Source organism: Pseudopodoces humilis, chromosome 2 (assembly GCF_049639895.1).
Source record: "Pseudopodoces humilis isolate 2021_Gansu_Grassland_sample_001 chromosome 2, ASM4963989v1, whole genome shotgun sequence".
Lineage (NCBI taxonomy): Eukaryota > Metazoa > Chordata > Aves > Passeriformes > Paridae > Pseudopodoces > Pseudopodoces humilis.
This window is the reverse complement of record NC_142201.1, coordinates 48,994,171-49,013,469: the sequence shown is the minus strand read 5'-3', so window position 1 is coordinate 49,013,469 and position 19,299 is coordinate 48,994,171. Positions and strand designations below refer to the sequence as shown.

Sequence of the window (19,299 nt, the reverse complement as noted above, 5' to 3'; positions counted from 1 at the left end):
AAAATTGAAATTACCACCATGCATTATTATTTTCACATAAAATTTTCAGTTCAAGTTCCTATTTGATAAACAGCTGCTACCAGAACACAAACTTAAAAAAACTGCTAATATCAATAAAAAAAAAAAAAGGAGCTGGTCTTGGTGATACTTCTAAAATGTGAAGCTTGAAACAAACAATATGAACAGGAATAAAGTGAAAATGTTTATAATCCTGGTAGCTGTATCTGAAAACCTCAGCTCCTGGCAGCAAGCAATCAGAAGAATGAACGACTGCTTTCTTCCTTTCAAGTTTTAATTTGGGGCCAGCAGCTTGTGGGAAGCAGTAGGGTTAAAGGGATTATTATCTTTTTTCCCCAATGGTCAGAATCATAACTCTTCATGACTGATAGTACTGCATGCAGTACCAACAACTCCTTCAAAACCCAAAGGTTATAATCCTGGACTGGGACAATTTCAAGGAGCTGAGAGAAACAGAGGAGTAAGAAATAGGACATAAGAAAATAAGCAGTAGCCTTCTATACACATAGAGTAATAAGACTGGAAAAGCCCAAAAATTCAAAAAGTAATGCATCTGTTGACAATCAGTAAGGGATCTCATCGGGAACTGTGTTCTTTACTGTTCTGTGGGCAGCTCTGATTTCTGTATCAGGTTTCCCATTACCTTCATGATGCGGTTCCCAATCCTACCTACACTGTGACCACTCACAGGTGTCGACTACAGAAAACAGCCCTTCAAGAAGTGTACTCCCCTGGAAGAACACCCTGAGTACATACCACAAAATCATGCACACTTCTATTGGCAGGTAGATTTGGTGTTTTCTTAGGTCTCTACAATGTTCCAAATGACAACAGCAACCCATGCTGGAACTGAATTAGAAAACTATCATATCCTTACTCACCTGTTTATTTAACTGAGCTGAAAGATATTCTGACATTTTAATAAGAATAGTACAAGCAGAAACAAAAACTTCCAGAGTATTACTTGTATGACATAGTAAGAGACTGCTTTATTTGTTAGTAGGATGACGCTTAAAGCAGCAACAGAATAGTGAAGCAGTATGATCTTCTAGCAGCTGGCGATCCTACAGGAAAACACTGCAATTCAGACAATGATTTGTGTGCCTTGGATCCTATTTCAGAGCAGGGCTCTCTAAACAGAGTCTTAAGTTGTTCACTGAATAGTCCCCTGAAACCAACCCAAAGCAATTAAACAGGGGATGAAAGCATGAAGCAGACCCTGCATAGTTTCATGCAGGGCTCTTGTGGGTGCATAACAACAGCCCTTCCAGGAGCAGTGATCCATTACAATTCACGCACGCTGCTCCCCGTAACGTGGCTGGGGAGCCCACGTGGCAGCAGTACGCTCAAGTGAATTAACTCAACTGTGTAACAGGACACTATTAAGCCTACTCTTTATTTCCACCAAACTAGCCCAGGACAGGGCTGGGTGCTGTGCTTCCACAAGGACAGCAACAAGCTGTGGGACTCCACAGAGCTACAGTAAGAATTTTAAAATCCGCGAAATGAGTGTCACAGCTAGCGGAACTCTGCCAAAGTTTTTCAGGGGGTGGTAAACTACGTGCATAAAGTCAAACAGTAGAATTGCAAAACATAACAGCAGGACTGAATAGCTAAAAGAGTCTCCAGTATTAGAGGCTGGGTTGACAAACAGTGAAATAGCACTGCAACATTTCATTTTGATACTTCAAGCTTACCATAACAGGAAAGCTTATGATAATGCAGATAATAATGTGAGTCTTGCAGATTTGCGACTTCTTAGGTAATGAACAGCAGCATATACATATACATCCCTGCCTTGCTGAGGTGGACACTTCAAGAAGTAACATCCTAAAGCACTCGGTTGTGCTGCAGAAATACAAGAATTAATTATCTTCTCAAAATCTAACCTTTTTATGATGGTCATGTGAGAACTCAGAGCAGAAGCATATCAAATTGGTTGTCAAATCTTAAAAATTTAAACTCAGATAAAAAATAAAATGGCACCAAAAAAGTAAGCTCCTGCTCAGCTTACTACCAATGGTATTGTTAAAAATGTGGTTTAACCTCTAATTTTCACTAAATGTGAAGTTCTCTTTCAAACTCCCATACAACTACAACCAGCTATGATTATGATTATAATCATATAAGACTATGATTATAAGTAAAACTGATGAAATGCAGAACAGTGAGCAATCATACAGAAAAAAAAATACTTGGTTACATAAAGAAACACAAAAGTCAAGCAAATCTAGCAGTCTGCCTGGCCTCTACGTTTCTCAGACTCCCAACTGTAATGCTGTAGGACAACATACATATTGAACAAAGGAAAACAAAATTCCCTAAAAAACTCCACAGCATTTATACAGACTGATCGATAGCTCTCTGTATTTTTTTTGACAGATCATCTTCTTCTCTGGTGATTTCTGCACACAGAAGGTCACTACGGAAGAAACTTATTCATTTTGTAAACTTCACACTATCCCACTAAACTGCAGGTATTATTTTTAGCTCTCCCTAGCACTAAGAGGACAGGGAATCCAAGGCATAGTGCCAGGATGTAAACCCATTCCTTCTGAGCTGGCTTTAATCATGTTGCCTTGCTCCTACTCAGCTCCCATGTTTAGGTCAGCAAATTTTCTCAAGGCTAAATCTGAATATATGCACACATATGCCATGGATAATCTGGGTGTGTTTCTTCATGAATAATTTAAATAAAACTATGGTGTGCTGCTCACTACTGAAAGGCTCACTTGATTTTCTTTTGGCAAGACTCATCCAAAAAACTGCTGCTGAAGAAAAGCCAACATCTTGTGTCTATTTATAACATAGTTGGTTTACAAAAAAAGTGTATCCTCTTTGCAAGTTATTTTTTGTACTGCTAAAGTTTGCAGTCATGCTGCACATAAAATTGAGGCCCTCAGTGAGTATGACCATAAAGTCAGGTCAGAAGTATTGTCTGCAAAAGGGATACTTGTTTTAAATTGCTCTCCATAAATAAAGCAAATCTTGTACAAAAGGCTAAACCAAATTTTAGAGAAAGAGCAATATTTTCCATAGAAAGTTCTCTTATCAGTTGTTATGGGATTTGCACACAAGAGCAGCATTTAGGATTCTTAAATTATGTTCCTGGTTTTTCATTTTTGTAGAGTGTAGTTACAGTAGCTTGTTTGGCAATTTGTGACCTAACTGCATAATTGCCACAGAAGTACCACGACACTGAGGACAGTCTGGTATTTATTTTCATTGCCAAGTACGGCAGCAGCTCATACACAGAATCCCTTCACCTTTTAATTTGCACACATGCAGGAATGAAATTTTTCACCTTAGGCTACCAAAGCTATAATTCTGCATGCTGTGGCAGGCAGGAATTGCAGACCTTTGTGTTTGTACGGCACCTGAAGGTCAAACATCAGCTTTCAGCACAGGCTTTAGCTGGAGTTGGTGTGATGCTTCCTTTCTGTCCTTCAGCCAAGCAGCAAGCGAGCAACTGGTTCCTCCCTGGCAAATGCAACACTGTTAAATATACATTAGCATACCCTATTTTTATTTAGAAATCTTACCGTAACTTGAGATGGAGTTGTTAGGAATAATCAAGCCAAAGCAAGAAACAAACTATGAACAGGCACATAAAAATATGCTTCAACAAGTTAGCACTGCACGTCCTAGTCTTTCACTGCTCTGTTACTAAATCTTTACTTTATTTCAGAAATACTTAACACACAGACCACTGACTATTCCCAGAGTTCCTGGGACATGGCTGCTTTTTGCCCTTTTTCTAAATTAACATAACAGGAAACCCATATCTGTGTCACATAATACATTAAATATATTTAAAACCAGGATTCTTAAAAATAAATATTTATTTATCTTGCTAGGAAAAACAAAATCATTAACAGTCTGGAAGGCAGTCACTGCTATGCCCTGGAGGATAATGTTCTGACTTCCCTCAGCATGTTTTTCAATGCATCAAGGATCTCTAAACAGCACTGTGCAGATCCACATGTTCCTGCCAAGAAGAGTAATGAAATAAAACATAACCCCAGTTACTTTAACAGAGCAAGCTCTTTGTTAAGGTTTATCAACATACAAAAATGAGCTTCATGACTGAAATATACCTTCAAATTCAGCTGTAATGGGAGGGAAAACCACAGAGCTAGGAATAGTAGAGCTGGAAAAAAGCCATACTTCTATGGATTTGGTTTTATCTTACCCAACAGCTTCTACAAGTCTTTCACACTGGCTTTGAACAACGCTCTCTTTCATGTCTGCATGTTGAATTTATTTAATCCTTCAAAAAAGTGACACATGCCCAAAACTGTAGAAGTCTACCGATCTTCAGCAGTTCCAGAGATGCAGAAGAAAATCCTCACCATACTACCCTTCAAATTTTCTAGAAATTTTTTTTTTTAAAAGATTTTTTTAAAAATATTTTTTTAAAATAATTCTGAATACATAAGATGAATTTTAAAAAGGAAAATTATGGATTCCATGAGAAAGCAACCAGATTTGAACAGAGATGAAGACAAGTCATTATTACAAGTAGCTTATAAAGTCAGGAAATGTGGTTGAATAGATACAATTCCTCTAAAGCATCAAGCAAAGTTTCTGAATAGCATTAGGAGTCCAATGAAAATTTAGAAATGAAAAAAGGAAAGTGTTTCTTTTTTGAAGTGGTTCAACTGAAGTATTTTGCCACTCTTACAAATGATCCAAAGTGAAAGGAGTTGTAACACAACTACGTAACTATTAGCTCATGCCATTTTTCTGAGGTTCTGAAAATTTAAGACATGTCATACATGTATTTACTATATGCCATCAACCTTATCTGAACTTCACGCTGAACACGTTGAAAGTTCTTGTTCAGTTAACTCAACTAAAACCACACAAAAGGACATAAAAACCATGTTTAGGCACTGCAGCTGAAGCCAAGACCCAAAGTTTGATCTTGGGAAGGTAAAACGATACCAAATAGTCTTGCTGGTGCCAAGCTTTTTTTTTCATCCAGAAGGAGTCTGCTAAGGGAGCAGTGGAAATCCTGGCAGCACCACCCTCTCCAAAAGAGGACCAAGTAATTAACTTCTCACTCTAAATCCTAATTCCCTGCAGCAGGGAGAGGGGGTGGGGGGCTAAGCAGCCCATTTCACTTAAGAGGGACGGCTTTAAGCAGGCTTTGCCTCAAACAGCAAGGCACAGTTGCTGCTCATTTCAAGCAGGGTGTCTGCTACAGAGAGGCAGAGGCAAGGAAGGGAGAGTGGCTTGAGATGATCATAGGCTTTGTGCTGGTAGAGCATGACTGCATTCAGAATAAAAACTAACTGGATTTTTCAAGATATACAGTTAACTTTTATAAAATATAAAACTTAAGACTAATATGGGCTGCCATGAGCCCTTTCAGTCAAATGCATGTGGTTTCATTTGCTTATGTTGGTTTTTATGTTCTTTTCTCTGCAGTCTTAAATACACTATCAGAATTAAACCCATCCAGCACAAACAGGTTTACCTTTGACTGATGCCAAGTGGAAAACTGAAATACCAGAGTAATTTCAGATCTACAGGACCATCAAGAATATTTATTTTCCCACCTCACTGATCTACCAGATTCACCAGATTAACACACCGGAAAAGGAGTAAAAAGCCCCAACACGTTCATGGATGAAAACAGGCATATCCCAAAACATATGCATGTTCTCTGGTACCCAAAACAAAACACAACATAGGAAGGCACATAGTTCATGCATCCCTAGTGTAACCACATTCATATTTTTATCCTGCCCTGTGACATTCAGAATAGTCTTTTTATACTTTGACCTCTCCAGGGACAACATAGTTGTTTGTCAAATGATCATATGCTATCTTGCATCGGTGATGCTCTACTTTATTTTGGAACCCATGTAACTGCGTATGTCTTGATGTATGTGTTTGTGTCAGGACATAAGGGGACAGATACTGCATTACAGGTGATACAGAACAGGAAAGCACAGAGCCCATTCCTAAATTAAATCACTTCACTTTGCTGCCTTAAATTTGGTTTTAAGCAGCCCTGGAAACACCACATTATTTAATGACCTCTACAAGTAGATTTTTACCCTTGACGGTTTTGTAGGTCTTTTTATTTCCTTGTGGTCTCTAAAGGTGTCTCAGAATAGCATGTAGCACAAAGGTGGAAGATGCCACAGTTCACATACGTGACAAGTGACAAAAGCCACATTGGACATAAACTCTTCCTTTTTTTTCTTGTCCCTGCACTTGAAATAGTATCTGAAACCACAAAGGAAACAAAACCAGGTGGCAGAGGACAGCTGGTACCATGAGGGGACCATGCCAATGCTGCTGAAAATCTGCATGACCTACAGACCAGACAGCAATCTCTGAATTGGTCCCAACTCACTGTGGCATTCATTCATCACTTTACCTCAGAGAAACTCAAGATGTTCAAGGAGCTCCAAATGGGGAAGATCGATGGAAGACATCCAAGGCATGGTGAGCTGTGCACATCAAATACTGTACCAAACTTTAGCAAAGAGCAGAGATTGATAGGCATCAGGAACACCACCATTTCATATTGGCTGTTTAGAAATTAAATATTTTCTAGAATTCACTTCTATAAATAACCACGTTCAAGCATTTTGGTCAGAAATTTTCATCACCCCTAAAAAACAGACTCTCCTTGTTGCAAAGACATACACATGCTAGCTAAATCTTTTTAAAGTCAGATTTTCTATTTAACCATTTTTAAAAAAAACTGCCTCTACATTGACAGACAGGACAAAAAATCCCCCTAGAAACAAATAATTGGAAAAGGAGCCTTGATTTGGTATTCTCAGATACACACAAACTCATTTCTTTAAGACAGCTCTATTATCTGGTCACTGTTTACCTACAGCCACTCTCAGTGAAATACATAGTTTCAAGTATTTTATTTTGCCTTCTTGAAAATAAAGTCCTCCAAGACATTGCTTCTACTCCTCAAATAATGGGTTTTTATGAACTGCAGAAGGAAAAATGAATTAATTCTTTCTACAAACATGACAGACAAGGGTATTTAAAACCATTCCCCTTCGTCTCCAAACATGAGCCAAGAATAAAAAGGCTGCATATCTCCACTTAGAAACACTTAACAATTTTAATGTTTTTTATTATTTATTCTGCTTGTGATGTGGGAAAAAAATGTTGTAGAGAGGATGTTCAAAACCAAAATTTAAAGATAGCTTTACAATTCTAAAATGAAAGGTACTCTCATTTTCAGGAAAAAAGGTGGCAGATCTATTAAGGAAATCAAAAATGAAACCTTAAGCTCTCAACTTTCAGTTTCAAATAAAAGGGAGTGCAAGACTTTTCATCTGAGGCTGTATAGCCCATGTAAGCTAGAGATAATAAGGCTGCTCACTAAACAATTCCACATTCATTGCAAGCCCTTAACATCCATGCTTTGTTCTGAGTCATTGCTTTTCAGTTTCTCAACCCATGAATGAAATTCTGACCCACACAAACTTGGAAAACATTTTTTTTCAGTCCCTCCAAGATTTATTTTCTTGGTAAAAACTAGGACAACCAATCTTTCTCATGGAAAATCCTTCCTCTGCAACCAAATTGTGCTATCAACCAAATGTCATCTCTCCCATTTGCTACAGAATCCCTCAAAACCTAGAGTGTATCTATTTTGTCATGTCTGTTATACCTATTCAGAACACATCTTATCAGACAACTCAACCAGTGCAATACATTAATATGAATTCTAACAAAGCTCTATATAGGTACTTCCTACACCTTGACTTTACTGTCATTCAGCTCATGTTCCTATATCAAATAAAAATCAAAGGACAACAGAAATATGCATGTAAACTTGACAAACTTTACTCTTCAAACATTTCTAACTTACATTCTTCAATAAGAAACTTCGTAACATGATATTCATACAGCATAAAAGCCTCCTTTGACTAGACTTCATACTGATGCCTTGCTTTTCCAGAACAATTGTCTGACATCCTTGCTTTACTGAAACACATTATCCAACAGAAAAGAAACACATTCTTGGAACAGACAAGTGTTTCTGACAAGTGGGCTGTCTTTGGCTCTTGTCTCCGAGCCTCTGCCTCTCCAGTTCTTATCACAGCTTTACACTGTCACCAAAAGGCTCTATTTCTTCTGCTTCACCTTGAGAAAGCCTAGACCCTTAACACATGGGTGTAGCACAAAGACACAGCTACAGATTACTGATTATAAATTCAACTGAGGTCTGTCCACCTAAACATTTTTTTTCCACAACTGGCTCAGATTATTTTTGAAACCTTATAACCATACATTTTCATCATGCTTATAAGTTTGAGAAGAGAAAACCAAAATTAATTGAGTTCTTACTTAACTGAAGGAAACAACTAATTAATTAATTTCACTAATATGAATCAAGTATAATATAATTTGATTTAGGATGCCAGTCCAGGTTAAAAAAAAAAATCCTCTTAAAACAGGCTTATTCATGCTTCAAGCATGAAACACACAATCTAGATCAGCATGATAATAATAAAAAAACCTGCAGAAAGAGATCATACCATAAGCCTCTCCCCCAGAGAACAGGGAACTCAAGGCAATTGTCAAAATGCATTGATTGTTCCACATAATTAAAATCAGGTTTAAAGAACAAAATCAGTATTTCATGGCAAAAATGTGTTAAAGTTGAGCTTGAAAATACTAATTAAACAGCCTTTTCTCAGTGGTTGCAAGAAGTCCGTGCCTGCCATATTTATAAACTCTAGCTTTTGGCTTAAAAAAAAAAATAGTCTGTTCCCAGGATTGTAAAGAAAATCTGTCAAATATAATTTTTGAATTATCATGGTAGCAGTAGTCCCTCAAAAGTCAATCATTAACCTCTCACTTCTATAATTAACATCCACCACTCAAAATTATGGCCAGCTGTCTTCTAACTCAGAGACCACAAGACATCTCCTGTAGCCTTCCTTCATTCTAGCTACTTTGTGTGCTGCTAAACTTAAGACTGCCAAAATGGACAATACCATGCAGTCATCTCTGGCAAATCTGAAGTCAGCATAACTTTCACAGAATCATGGAATGGTTTGGCTTGGAAGCAGTCTTAAAGACAAGCTAATTTTGCCCCCACTGCCAGGGAACATCTTCCACTAGACCAGGTTGCTCAAAGCCCCATCCAACCTCAAACAATACCAGGGGTGGAGTATCCACAACTTCTCTGGAAATTATCTTCTTTAGAACTTCTGGAAAGGCTACCTGTCCCTGACCCTTCTTGGCCACTCATGTGCCTCCAACCCACCCGCCTTGATGTAAACAGTAATTAGGGCTGCATAGTAAAGCAAATGAGGGAAGCAGTTTAGAAATACTCCAGAGAAGGTAAGGGAAAAGCAAGTTTAACACCAGTCAATTCCTGGATCCTGTTTGCCGTATGGCTGCACAAACAGTTGTGCTGCCATGAGGACAAAGCTGAGAGGAAGAAACAAGGGGTTGAGGCTTGAAAAGGACAGGATTACTTTTCTCAGTCGCAGTGCTAATTTAGGTTGGCTGAAAGTAACAGCTGTGAAAAATACTTTCTAAGCTAGTACACAACACGAAGCTCATATAACCACTACAAAACAGAAGTGTGTAAAGATCTTGAAAGCATGCAAGGACAGCATCTGTTCTATAATAAACAATTAAGAGCTTAGAAAGAAGACTTTTAGAGCTAGAAACCTGCAGCTTGACTTCACCCACTCAGGATTAAGCTTTAGCACAGACCAACAGCTAGATACCTGCACAGGCTTAGCCAACCAAGCCTTGGCAAATTGATAACAAAACTTGGGGGGGATGGGGGGCAGGGAGGAGGATCCACCGTCTTTTCCTTTTGGTGCCTAAAAAAACCTGCCTGTTAGTCAGACACTTGTGAATCACATCTCCAGCTCTGCATTTACTACCCTCACTGTAGCTCAAAATCATATGCTGAGTAATGCTCCTGGGAGGGATATATTCTTTATTAATGATAAGAAAGTTAAAGAAATCTTAACAGGTATAACTAAAGACTGAGCAAGATACGTTCACACTAACAACTTCTTTCAGTAGGAAGACTTTACCTACAGTACCAGTTCAATTTAATTCAATGCCCATAAGGGCACTTTCCCCATGAGGAAAGAAGGAAAGACATATGGATAGAGCTTTAGTCAGAAACAGCCTTCCAAATGTAAATGTATGTAGTACTTTGCACATTAATTTCACTGGAGTACTAGGGATTCACTATCTTAAAGTATGACTGTTTTACAAACTCATGGTACCACTACAGACCTGCTCCAGAAATAAATTTGATTCAGCATCTCCTGCCAACAGCAGGAACCTTAGCTTGCTTCAGTCCATACCGCCAAACCCCTAAAAGGACACTCAGGCTCTTCACCTGCCAGATAATGATGCCCTCCACGCTCCTGCTGCGTGCTCTCCTGGCAGAGCACAACCCACAGCAGTCGCCAACAAGTTAAGCACAGTTACCTCCACTTAGGATACTGCCTGTCCTTAAGCCACAGCTATGAATGCAACCTAAATGCCTCCACGATCTCTCTGGAAGTATGCTGACTCAAATAAAAGTTAATATATCGAGAACTTTTCAGTAGTTTTCTTAATACTTCCTACTCTCCTTACTTAACAAAACCCAAACAAAGAAACCCTAGCAGCTGTTCAGTACACGCAGTAAGACACCGATCTTCTAACTGCAAGAGTTTCTCTTCCAGTTTGTGAAAACTGAGAACAAGGTATTCTGACTTATTCAATCAAAGGGCTGTTATTGAAAGGGCTTTCTCCTGCTGTCATCTTGTTAAATTGATTATCCAACCTACTTATCCACCCGCTATTGCTTACATACTCTAAATGGGAGAGAAAGAAGTCTGCTGTACATTTGATGCGCTAGCCAAAGCCAGCTAGATAGTCAGGAAAATACCATCTTGCTGTTAGGTCTTTTTTTTTCCAGTTGGCACTTGATCAAAAATGTCCCTACCCAAACCTAGCCTTGTTTGTAGCACTACTGCATATGCCTGAGCACGGCCAGGTGTCCTTAGCGTGACCCGTGAGCACAACAGGACCCGCTGGTCACGACCGATCGTTTCTGCACCACGGGGGTCTGAGGAAAAGCACCATCCTCCACTATTCCAATCCCGTCCAACACTGACGGCACTGCTGGGACGCTTTAACACAAATCCTGCCTCCTGCTCGTAGAGCAAACCGTGCCCTTGCCAGTGAGCTGCTGCAGGATGCGAGGCCTCCCCACGGAGGTTGGACCGGGAGGAAAGGGGCTCTATCCATGTCGCCGGGCACTGCGTTCCGCAGAGATTGGTACCCCAGGCCTGGCAGGGTTGGCAAGGCACCCCACGGCCACTCAGGGCTCTGTGTCCCCACTGCCCCCCTTTCCGCGGCGCCCAAGGGCGCTGCAGCCGCCTGAGCTGGAGGGGCAGAGCGGGACGAGCCCGGCGGGCACGGCCGGACCCCGGGCGGGCTCCCCCCCACACCGTGGGTGGGCGTGTGGAGGTTGCGGTCCCGCAGGGCCCCGCAGGCACCACCCTGCCCCGTCCGGGCACATCGGCCCCTCCGCGGCTGCGGAGCGCAGCGCCTGGAGTCCTGCCCGTCGAGCGGGGAGATCCCGGGCAGCGTCCCCGCCCCCTGTCCCCACTCGCCTGGTTGGGGTCGGTGGCCCGGAAGACGTGGCAGGCCATGGGGGAGTCAGGGTTGTCGGGCTGCGCCTTGATCAGGTAGGCGAAGTAGGTGAGGTCGTGGCTGTTGTGGATGAAGCGGGCGATGTGCTGCGCCTTGTGCTCGAAGATGAAGACGGCGGGCGCGGGGCTGGCGGGGCGGCCGGGGCCGGGGCTGGCGGGCACGCAGCGCAGCGTGGGCGAGCCCAGCAGCAGCAGCACCTCGCGGGCCGGCACCCCGCTGCCCGGGGCGCCGCCGGGCTCCTGCCGCTGTCCTCGGCGGCGGATCTCGGCCACCAGCCAGGGCAGCATGGGCAGCGTGGTCCGCCTGTCCAGGCACGATGAACCCACGTACCACAACCTGAAGCGCTTCTCCCCCGGCGGAGCCGGCTGCGGCTCGGGCTCGGGCTCCAGGGGGTGGGAGAGCGGCTCGCCCTCCCCTCGCTTCTCCATGGCGGGTGTCGGGACGCAGGAACGCGGGGCTCTGCCGCCGCTCCCCCCGGCGCCAGGTGCAGCCGGCGGGGCCTGCGCTCGGCCGGGGCGGCCGCTAAACGCGCATCCTGCCGGGCACGTCCCCGCCGCCGCGCCGCCTCCTGCCTGCCCGCGCGGGGTCAGCCCGCGGGGCGGGGAAGGACGGCCGAGACACCCCACTCCTCCTCCTCCTCCTCAACGCCCCGGGCAGAGCGGCGGGGCTACGCCCCGAGTGGGCTCCGAGTGCCGAGCACCCCCGGCTCAGGGGCGGGACAGCCCAGCCGACCCGGGCCCCAAAGGAAAACACAACGTGCGCTCCGCTCCCGGCTCTGCCGAGTGCTGCCGGCCTCCCCGCGGCCGCGGGTGCTGCGGCTGGCAGCGTGGCCGGCCGCGAAGGGAGAGGCAGGAGGAGGAGATCCGCAAGGGGAGGAAGGTCGCCGAACGGCTGAGAGAAGGAGGTGGGGAGGCTGCTGGGCCCGCCCCGTTTGCAGAAGCTCCCAAGCGCTGTCTGAGTTGGTTTTGATTCAGGCGAGTCGGAGAGTCGCTGGGGAGAAGGCTCCCGGCAAGGAGCGGGGGCTCGGGGCACCTCCCGCCCGCGGCCGCTTCGCTCCCACGGCCGCCTCCCCCCGAGAGGAGAACCAGCCGTACCGCGGCCGTGCTACGGCAGCCTTCCCCTGCACACTGCCGAGTCAAGAGTTTCATTACGGCTGATTTTAATTTTACTTTCTTTTTTTTTTTTTTTTCCCCTAAGCTTGTGTTTACTGCTTGACCTTTTAATCGGGGGTCGTGGGGGGGGGGGTGTTCTTCGTCGCTGTCGCGATAGCACCTCTTGTCAATGACAAATCCGCCACATACTGTAGGTATGTTAGTAACTAGTCTCCACCTGAGAAAGTAGGTGGACAAAGCTTTGCCAGCCATACAGCATCCGTATCCTTTTGGTAATTGCCAATTGTAGCGACTGTCCCTGTTTAAACCTGTAGCAGCAGCGGCGGAAACTCCCAACACACGTTGTTATGGCCACCGTTTTAACCCTGACTACAAATAAAAAATCTGTAGCTTGAGCTGAAGAGCTGCTCTGTGTAATTTGAGACTGCATGATTATTTGTGCAGAGAAGGGTCATGCAGCACTCAGTTCACAGCCCACGGTAGTCTGAACTGACAAAAACTGTCGCATTTGCGGTATTTTCATACTGTTACAAACCACTCTGCTCATTTCCTGAGCAAACAATTTCGCTTTTTTTTTTTTTTTTTTCCCAGTTTAACCAGCTAGTTTATGCGTTCTGGTTTATCGACTGTAATTTTCAATTTAATATTATTGTTTGGTAAGACCTCAAATACGTATTCTATATGGCATTCTACAAGCCTTAAAGAGACATCCTACAATGTCCCTTAGGACAGGGGAGCTAATGCAAAAAGTCTTATGCAGGCTTAATATGTTCATATGAATATGAACCAGCTTTAATATGTGCAACAGTGGTACAAGTTAAAGCCAGACTGGACTTGCTTTCCCAAACTGTTTTCACACTTAATCATCTGAACTACATTATTGTAGAGTAGATGTTACAACAATTTTTAATTAGAAGAATAATGGCCAAATTTTGTGGACCACAAACCTGAAAAAATTCTTCTTCATTACTGTGTGCAGTTAGTATTAACCCTTCGGCTGAGAATGGTATTTAAGATTTTGTGCAACAGCATTGCAGTATGACAATTTGTGAGCCTCTTACCAGTGCGCCTGGAAGAAGAGCTATTTGGTTTCTGGCAGCAGCGCTGGCACTGGTTTAATGCTGCAGTGAGCTGCTCCTTTTCTGCCAGTTCAGTTCTGTGAGCCACCTCTAATTTAAATGACAGCACTTCTAGAGAGAGCGCTGTTGGCACAAAGGGAGCAGGAATGACTGCTCGGGGGTGAAGAGAGCAGCAAGACTACTCACCCCTTTTGGGTATGCTTGGGTAGATGATTCATCTAGAGCGTGAAGCTGCAGTTCAGTCACTTGAGCAAAAAGACCAGTTTAACCTACCTGGGAACTGAACTAAACACTGGGCTTGCCCTAGAACAGCGGCAAAACCCCCTCATACATTCTTCTGCAATTGTTTCAGGTAGAATAATCATTAAATTACTCCAATGAAGCAGTCTAAGGGGGAGGCTGCACAATACTGAATAGCTGGAGGTGCTTACCAACACCATCTCTGGGACTACAAGATCCCTTTCGGTTTATGTTTGTGTATGAACTACCAAAACCAGTCTGTGGACAGCCAGCTAGACTTTTTAGGTGCTAAGGCAATACAGATATTTAATAATAATCAGGAAACTTGAAGACAATCATGCAAATACATTAAAATAGTAAAAAAAAAAATCTTTTAAGCAATTACAGATGCCTTGAAGTTCTTGCACCATTCAAATGGAACAAGAAATCTTCACCTGAAGATGATACAGAGCTGTGTTTTCAGCTTATAAGGATGCAGTTCAATTACTGCAAATTATCAGGTAGAAACGAAATTCTAAAATGTGAAAAATGAATGTGAAAGTCTTCAATTGTCACCATTGTGCCTGTTCTGTAAAGCTATTCAGTTTATCCTTCTGTTGGGTGATTTACATAATATGGTATGAGATCTGGTTATTTTGACTTAATTTACTTTTATTACTGAACTCTTTATACAAATCCCTTAGAAGATGAAATTAATTTATATAAATGCTACCAACTAATATTTTAACTACCTTCAAAATCAAATTCTCAGATGTTAATCCAAAGTTTTCATGCTTTCTTCTTGCTTCATCTTTTTATGTCTCTATGAATCCATTCTTCGTAGTAATCCCTTTTAGCTGTCCATTACTTTTATCCATTTACTTCATCATTTCTTATCCTTTAATCTGCCTAACACATTTTATCCCCCCATGTCATTAACAGCATTTCAGTAGGAAGCCAGTCCTTTTGTTATGTAACTTTTCTTTTTGAAGTTGGTCCCCTTTTCTCATTTCTTTTCAGTTTTAAGATTGCATGCACCTGTAAGTTAAAAATTCCAATTTCTCTCACAACGAGCACAGTACTCCTTTGCCCATGACATCTGGCATGCCTCTAATGTAATTTCTAGTGTTTAAACTATAATGATAACGAAACTATCTTTCTCTAACTCTTTGCAAAATTTAGTTAGGAATTACCATAAAATATATAATCCTTATAGCTCAGTTAATGCGAATCAAAAACTTTGGGACGGAGAAGAAAGCAACTTTCCACAGCCCTTATCCACAGAGCTTTGAAAATACATCTGTTCTTGATGAAAGAGTTTCTCTCCAGATCATCCCAAACAGAAGTGTAAATGCAGTACCTATGCCAGAGACTTAACAGACAAAGCCCCTGGTGAGAAGCCACACTTTTTTAAACTATTTTTTATTATTAGCATTAGCCAAGCTTCTTGAAACAAATTATAAAATCTGGAGGGAGCATTCTATTGGAAGATCTGAAGTACATGAAGTACGATGGGCAATAATTGCCATAGCACGTGTTGCAAGTGGAACCAGCTATAGACCCAATCAGACATTTTGAACTGTTGATAACCTGCCATTGTTTTTTGTTCCAAACACAGACATTAGATGCAAAACCTCTTAAAGTAAGGGATATTACTGAAGTGACCAAACACAGATAAAGTTGATTAAATGTGACTCTGAACCTTTTGGATTTGTTATGCTTGTCAATGGAGTACTACATGTAAAGGCTATTTTTCCAAATAAAATGGAGAATGTATTTTCTTTCTGTTTATTAGAGGAAGCATGTTTAGTTCTCTAAGACCATGCCTTGATAATATAAGCTGTTTCGGCACACGGCACCACAGCAGCAATTCCATATATCATATCTGGGTCTTCAGTTCACTCAGTATTTAAGGATTTAGACCTGAAAAATGGTAAGCAACTACAGCTCTCGGTAACTTCTTAAGCAGCAAAGAAACCTCAGCATCTCACATGATCAGACTGTTAATTGCTAGTAATTATCCATCCTCTTAAGCTTTCTAGCCACAATTTTAATTGAAGAAAAAATATTAAGTTATTAGAGAAGTTGTAGGCTTGACTTTACAATCCCATAATTTATGCATAACTTCAATCACCTTGGACTATTATTTCAGTAATATGCCCTGAAACTGGAATTGCTTCTGATTCAATTGCATTTCTAAGAATGATCCCACTTAGCTGTCTGGGAATTCAAGGTCCATTTCTGTTGGAGTCTGAAACACATATAAAAAAGTTACACATTTCCATATTTGCATTAGTTTAAACTAGTCACATTTTATTTTACTTTCAGATCACCTTTTTTTTTTTCAGATCTGAGATATAGGCATTTTTACTTTAAAAACCATTTAATTAATTTAAACTACCCAGTCTTATTTGAAGACTGTAATGAAATAACTGCTAGAAATACAATTGAAGTACTAGAAAGTTCAATAGACTAGACATATTACCAGGGCTTTAAGCTTTAGCTGCTAGAGAAATTCTGGTGCCTTTTCTTTTAAAGTACATTAAAAAACCTCACAAGAAATAATGGAAATCATATATTTTTCAGGATGTATAAAGATTACACTAGTTTAAAATGCAAAGCCAAAATTTTGAGTAAGATATATTGGTCTTGCAGAGATATGTCTGCAGAGGACAATTGCTGCAATTTGTAAATAATAAAAATTATGAAAAATTAATCTGATAAGAGGTGGGTTAGTTATAGTGTTTTCTTCTTAAATGGCACTAATCCTTTTTGATCAAAATGACAGACTGAATTTTTTCAGCCAGTAAGACCCACTCCAAAACAGATTTAGGGGAACTGGAATGAGCCAAGTTCATAAGAGAATAATCCCTAGCTAAAAATTTTATAAACATCACTGCAACATAAAGCAACCTGGCACACTTTATATCTGTGTTCAGTGTATTGTTATTAAATTTAATTTAGCATTGATTAAGAGAGACAATTCATTAAATTATTATATTTCTCTTCAAAGAGAAATTTGACTGGGGAAAGATTCTTACTTCAGTCATTTTTTCATATCACAGGCATCCCATGAAACTTTCTAGCACAGCAGACTTTTAATCCAGTGAAGAACAACACATTTTATTTAAAACTTAAGTTTTAATCTGGAGTCCTGTGTGATCACAGCACCTTTCCATGTAAAAGCATTTGAAATTTGCTAGGGTTTTTGGTTTTGTGTTTTTTTAAATAGGGCCTCTGCCCCTCCAAACTGCAACACATCAATTTACTAGAATCCCTGTTGATGAGGTAATACAGAGTTTGGTGACTGTCAGCAGCTCAGATCAGCTGCAAAGCCAGTTACTGCAGGAGATAGAGCAACTTCTGCAACAAGAACTTCTATATCCCCAATATTTGTTTTATAAAAAGGAGCCATTTACTTCATACTTGGAACACAAGCCCTGTGAGGAACAACTGAGGGAGATGGGGCTGTTTAGCCTGGAGAAAAGGAGACTCAGAGGTGACCTTATCCCACTCTACAACTTCCTGAAAGGTGGGTGTAGTCAGGTGGAGGTCAGTCTTTTTCTCCAGACAACAACTGACAGAAGGAGAGGACAGTCTCAAGCTATGCCAAGGGAAATATAGACTGGATATTAGGAAAAAGTGTTTTATGGCAGAGTTATAAGGTATAGGAATGGTGTATCCAGGGAGGTGGTGGAGTCACCATCCCTGGATGTGTTTAAAAAAAGACTGGATGTGTTACTCGGTGCCATGGTCCAGTTGAGGTGTTAGGGCTGGGTTGGACTCAGTGATCTTGAAGATCTCTTCCCACCTTGTCATTCTGTGATTTGCTACTATTCACCAGCCACTGCAGTAACAGTAACAATATAAATAAGAGAAAAAAATGAGGAAGAAGAGATGAAGTACTGCGACTGCTAGAGTCTACTTCTCTCCCTAACAGTGCCTGTTACATCTCCCTCATTTGTGATTTGGAAGGGATCCTGGTCCACTCCAATTCTCTAGCAGTGGAAACTAAGATAGAATTTCTTATCATTGCCAAAGCCAAAAGGAACATATTGATATTATTTCACAAATTCATTATTACAAAGGATTAACCAGGCTAGAAAGGTTAGCAAATCTGGAGTAGAGTGCAGAAATAACACAAAAGAAGGATGCTTTGGAAGGCAAGAGTACTTCAAAGGGCACAAATTATGTCACTTCAAAAGGAAGATGCAAATACCATTATGACTTAAAGTGTACCACTATTGAAGTGTTATTGCAGCTTTTCCACTTTGTACTGTATGTGTGGTAAAAGATGGTACAGCTTAGCATGAACAACAGGGCACTAGTAGGCCCAATACAATGCTAAGAATGGTGCCAGTGTAGCTGCTAACATTAAAAAAAAAGAACAGATGGGAACTCCTTAATCCTCTTTCTCACCGTCCTTGACTCTCTCCTAGGTAAATCGACATCTGTTGTCTTGATTCTGTTGACTGCTGAGTATCTCTCATCTCCCCACATTCCCAACTGCGAGCAGCAGCGTGGCACAGCACACCAGTGATTCATGCCAGACATGCACTTACATTCCTCATTTTAAATGTAAACTTCAGTACCATTCTCAAGCTTCATGTCTGGTTGCAGCATCCAGGACTTCCCTGCTCAGAAGCATCACTGGGAAGGAAGCCAGTCTTGCTTTAATTTGGGCAAGCTCTCAGATGAATACCGTTTTACAAACACCTGTAAACTTCTGAATACTCAGAAGCAATGACATTCATGGGGAACAGAAAAATTCTTTTCAGCTTCAATAATACAAAGGACATCCGAATAAGACTTTTCAGACTCAGAAGAAATCCACAGGGGAATTAAGCACCCAGACCACTTTTAGCAGCAGAGAAGCATATTCCTAAATGTGGCATAAAGACACCGATAACTACAAGAGAATATGGAAGAATTTTAGAGTAGTCAAATGGCATGAAAACCTTGGATAGAGAAATGAAAATGCTTTTTCTTTGATCAAGACACAGATCTAGAAAAATCTCCTTGAGATGTATAAACAGGGAAAGGAGTAAAATGAGAACAGGCCCCAAATGCAATATGATGCTATTTGAAGAGCAAGTCATAATGCAGAATTAGTATAGTTAGTATAATTAAGTTACTGATTTAAACTGCTGCAAATATGCCGTGTATGGTATGTATTCTGTTATCATTAAAATGCT

At 41.4% G+C, this 19,299-nt stretch overlaps 1 protein-coding gene across 2 annotated transcripts in view; it reads right to left on the bottom strand.

Annotated features, from left to right (window-relative positions):
* The window catches only part of TBC1D4 (TBC1 domain family member 4), a 95,081-nt gene extending 82,866 nt beyond the window's left edge, over nucleotides 1–12,215 (bottom strand). For both annotated transcript variants that reach the window (XM_014251135.2, XM_014251141.2), the window contains exon 1: nucleotides 11,655–12,215. In XM_014251135.2, coding sequence (XP_014106610.2) covers nucleotides 11,655–12,122 — 468 coding nt within the window. In that variant the 5' untranslated portion in view covers nucleotides 12,123–12,215. The remainder of the gene's footprint in view (nucleotides 1–11,654) is intronic.
* Nucleotides 12,216–19,299: the final 7,084 nt, after the last annotated feature.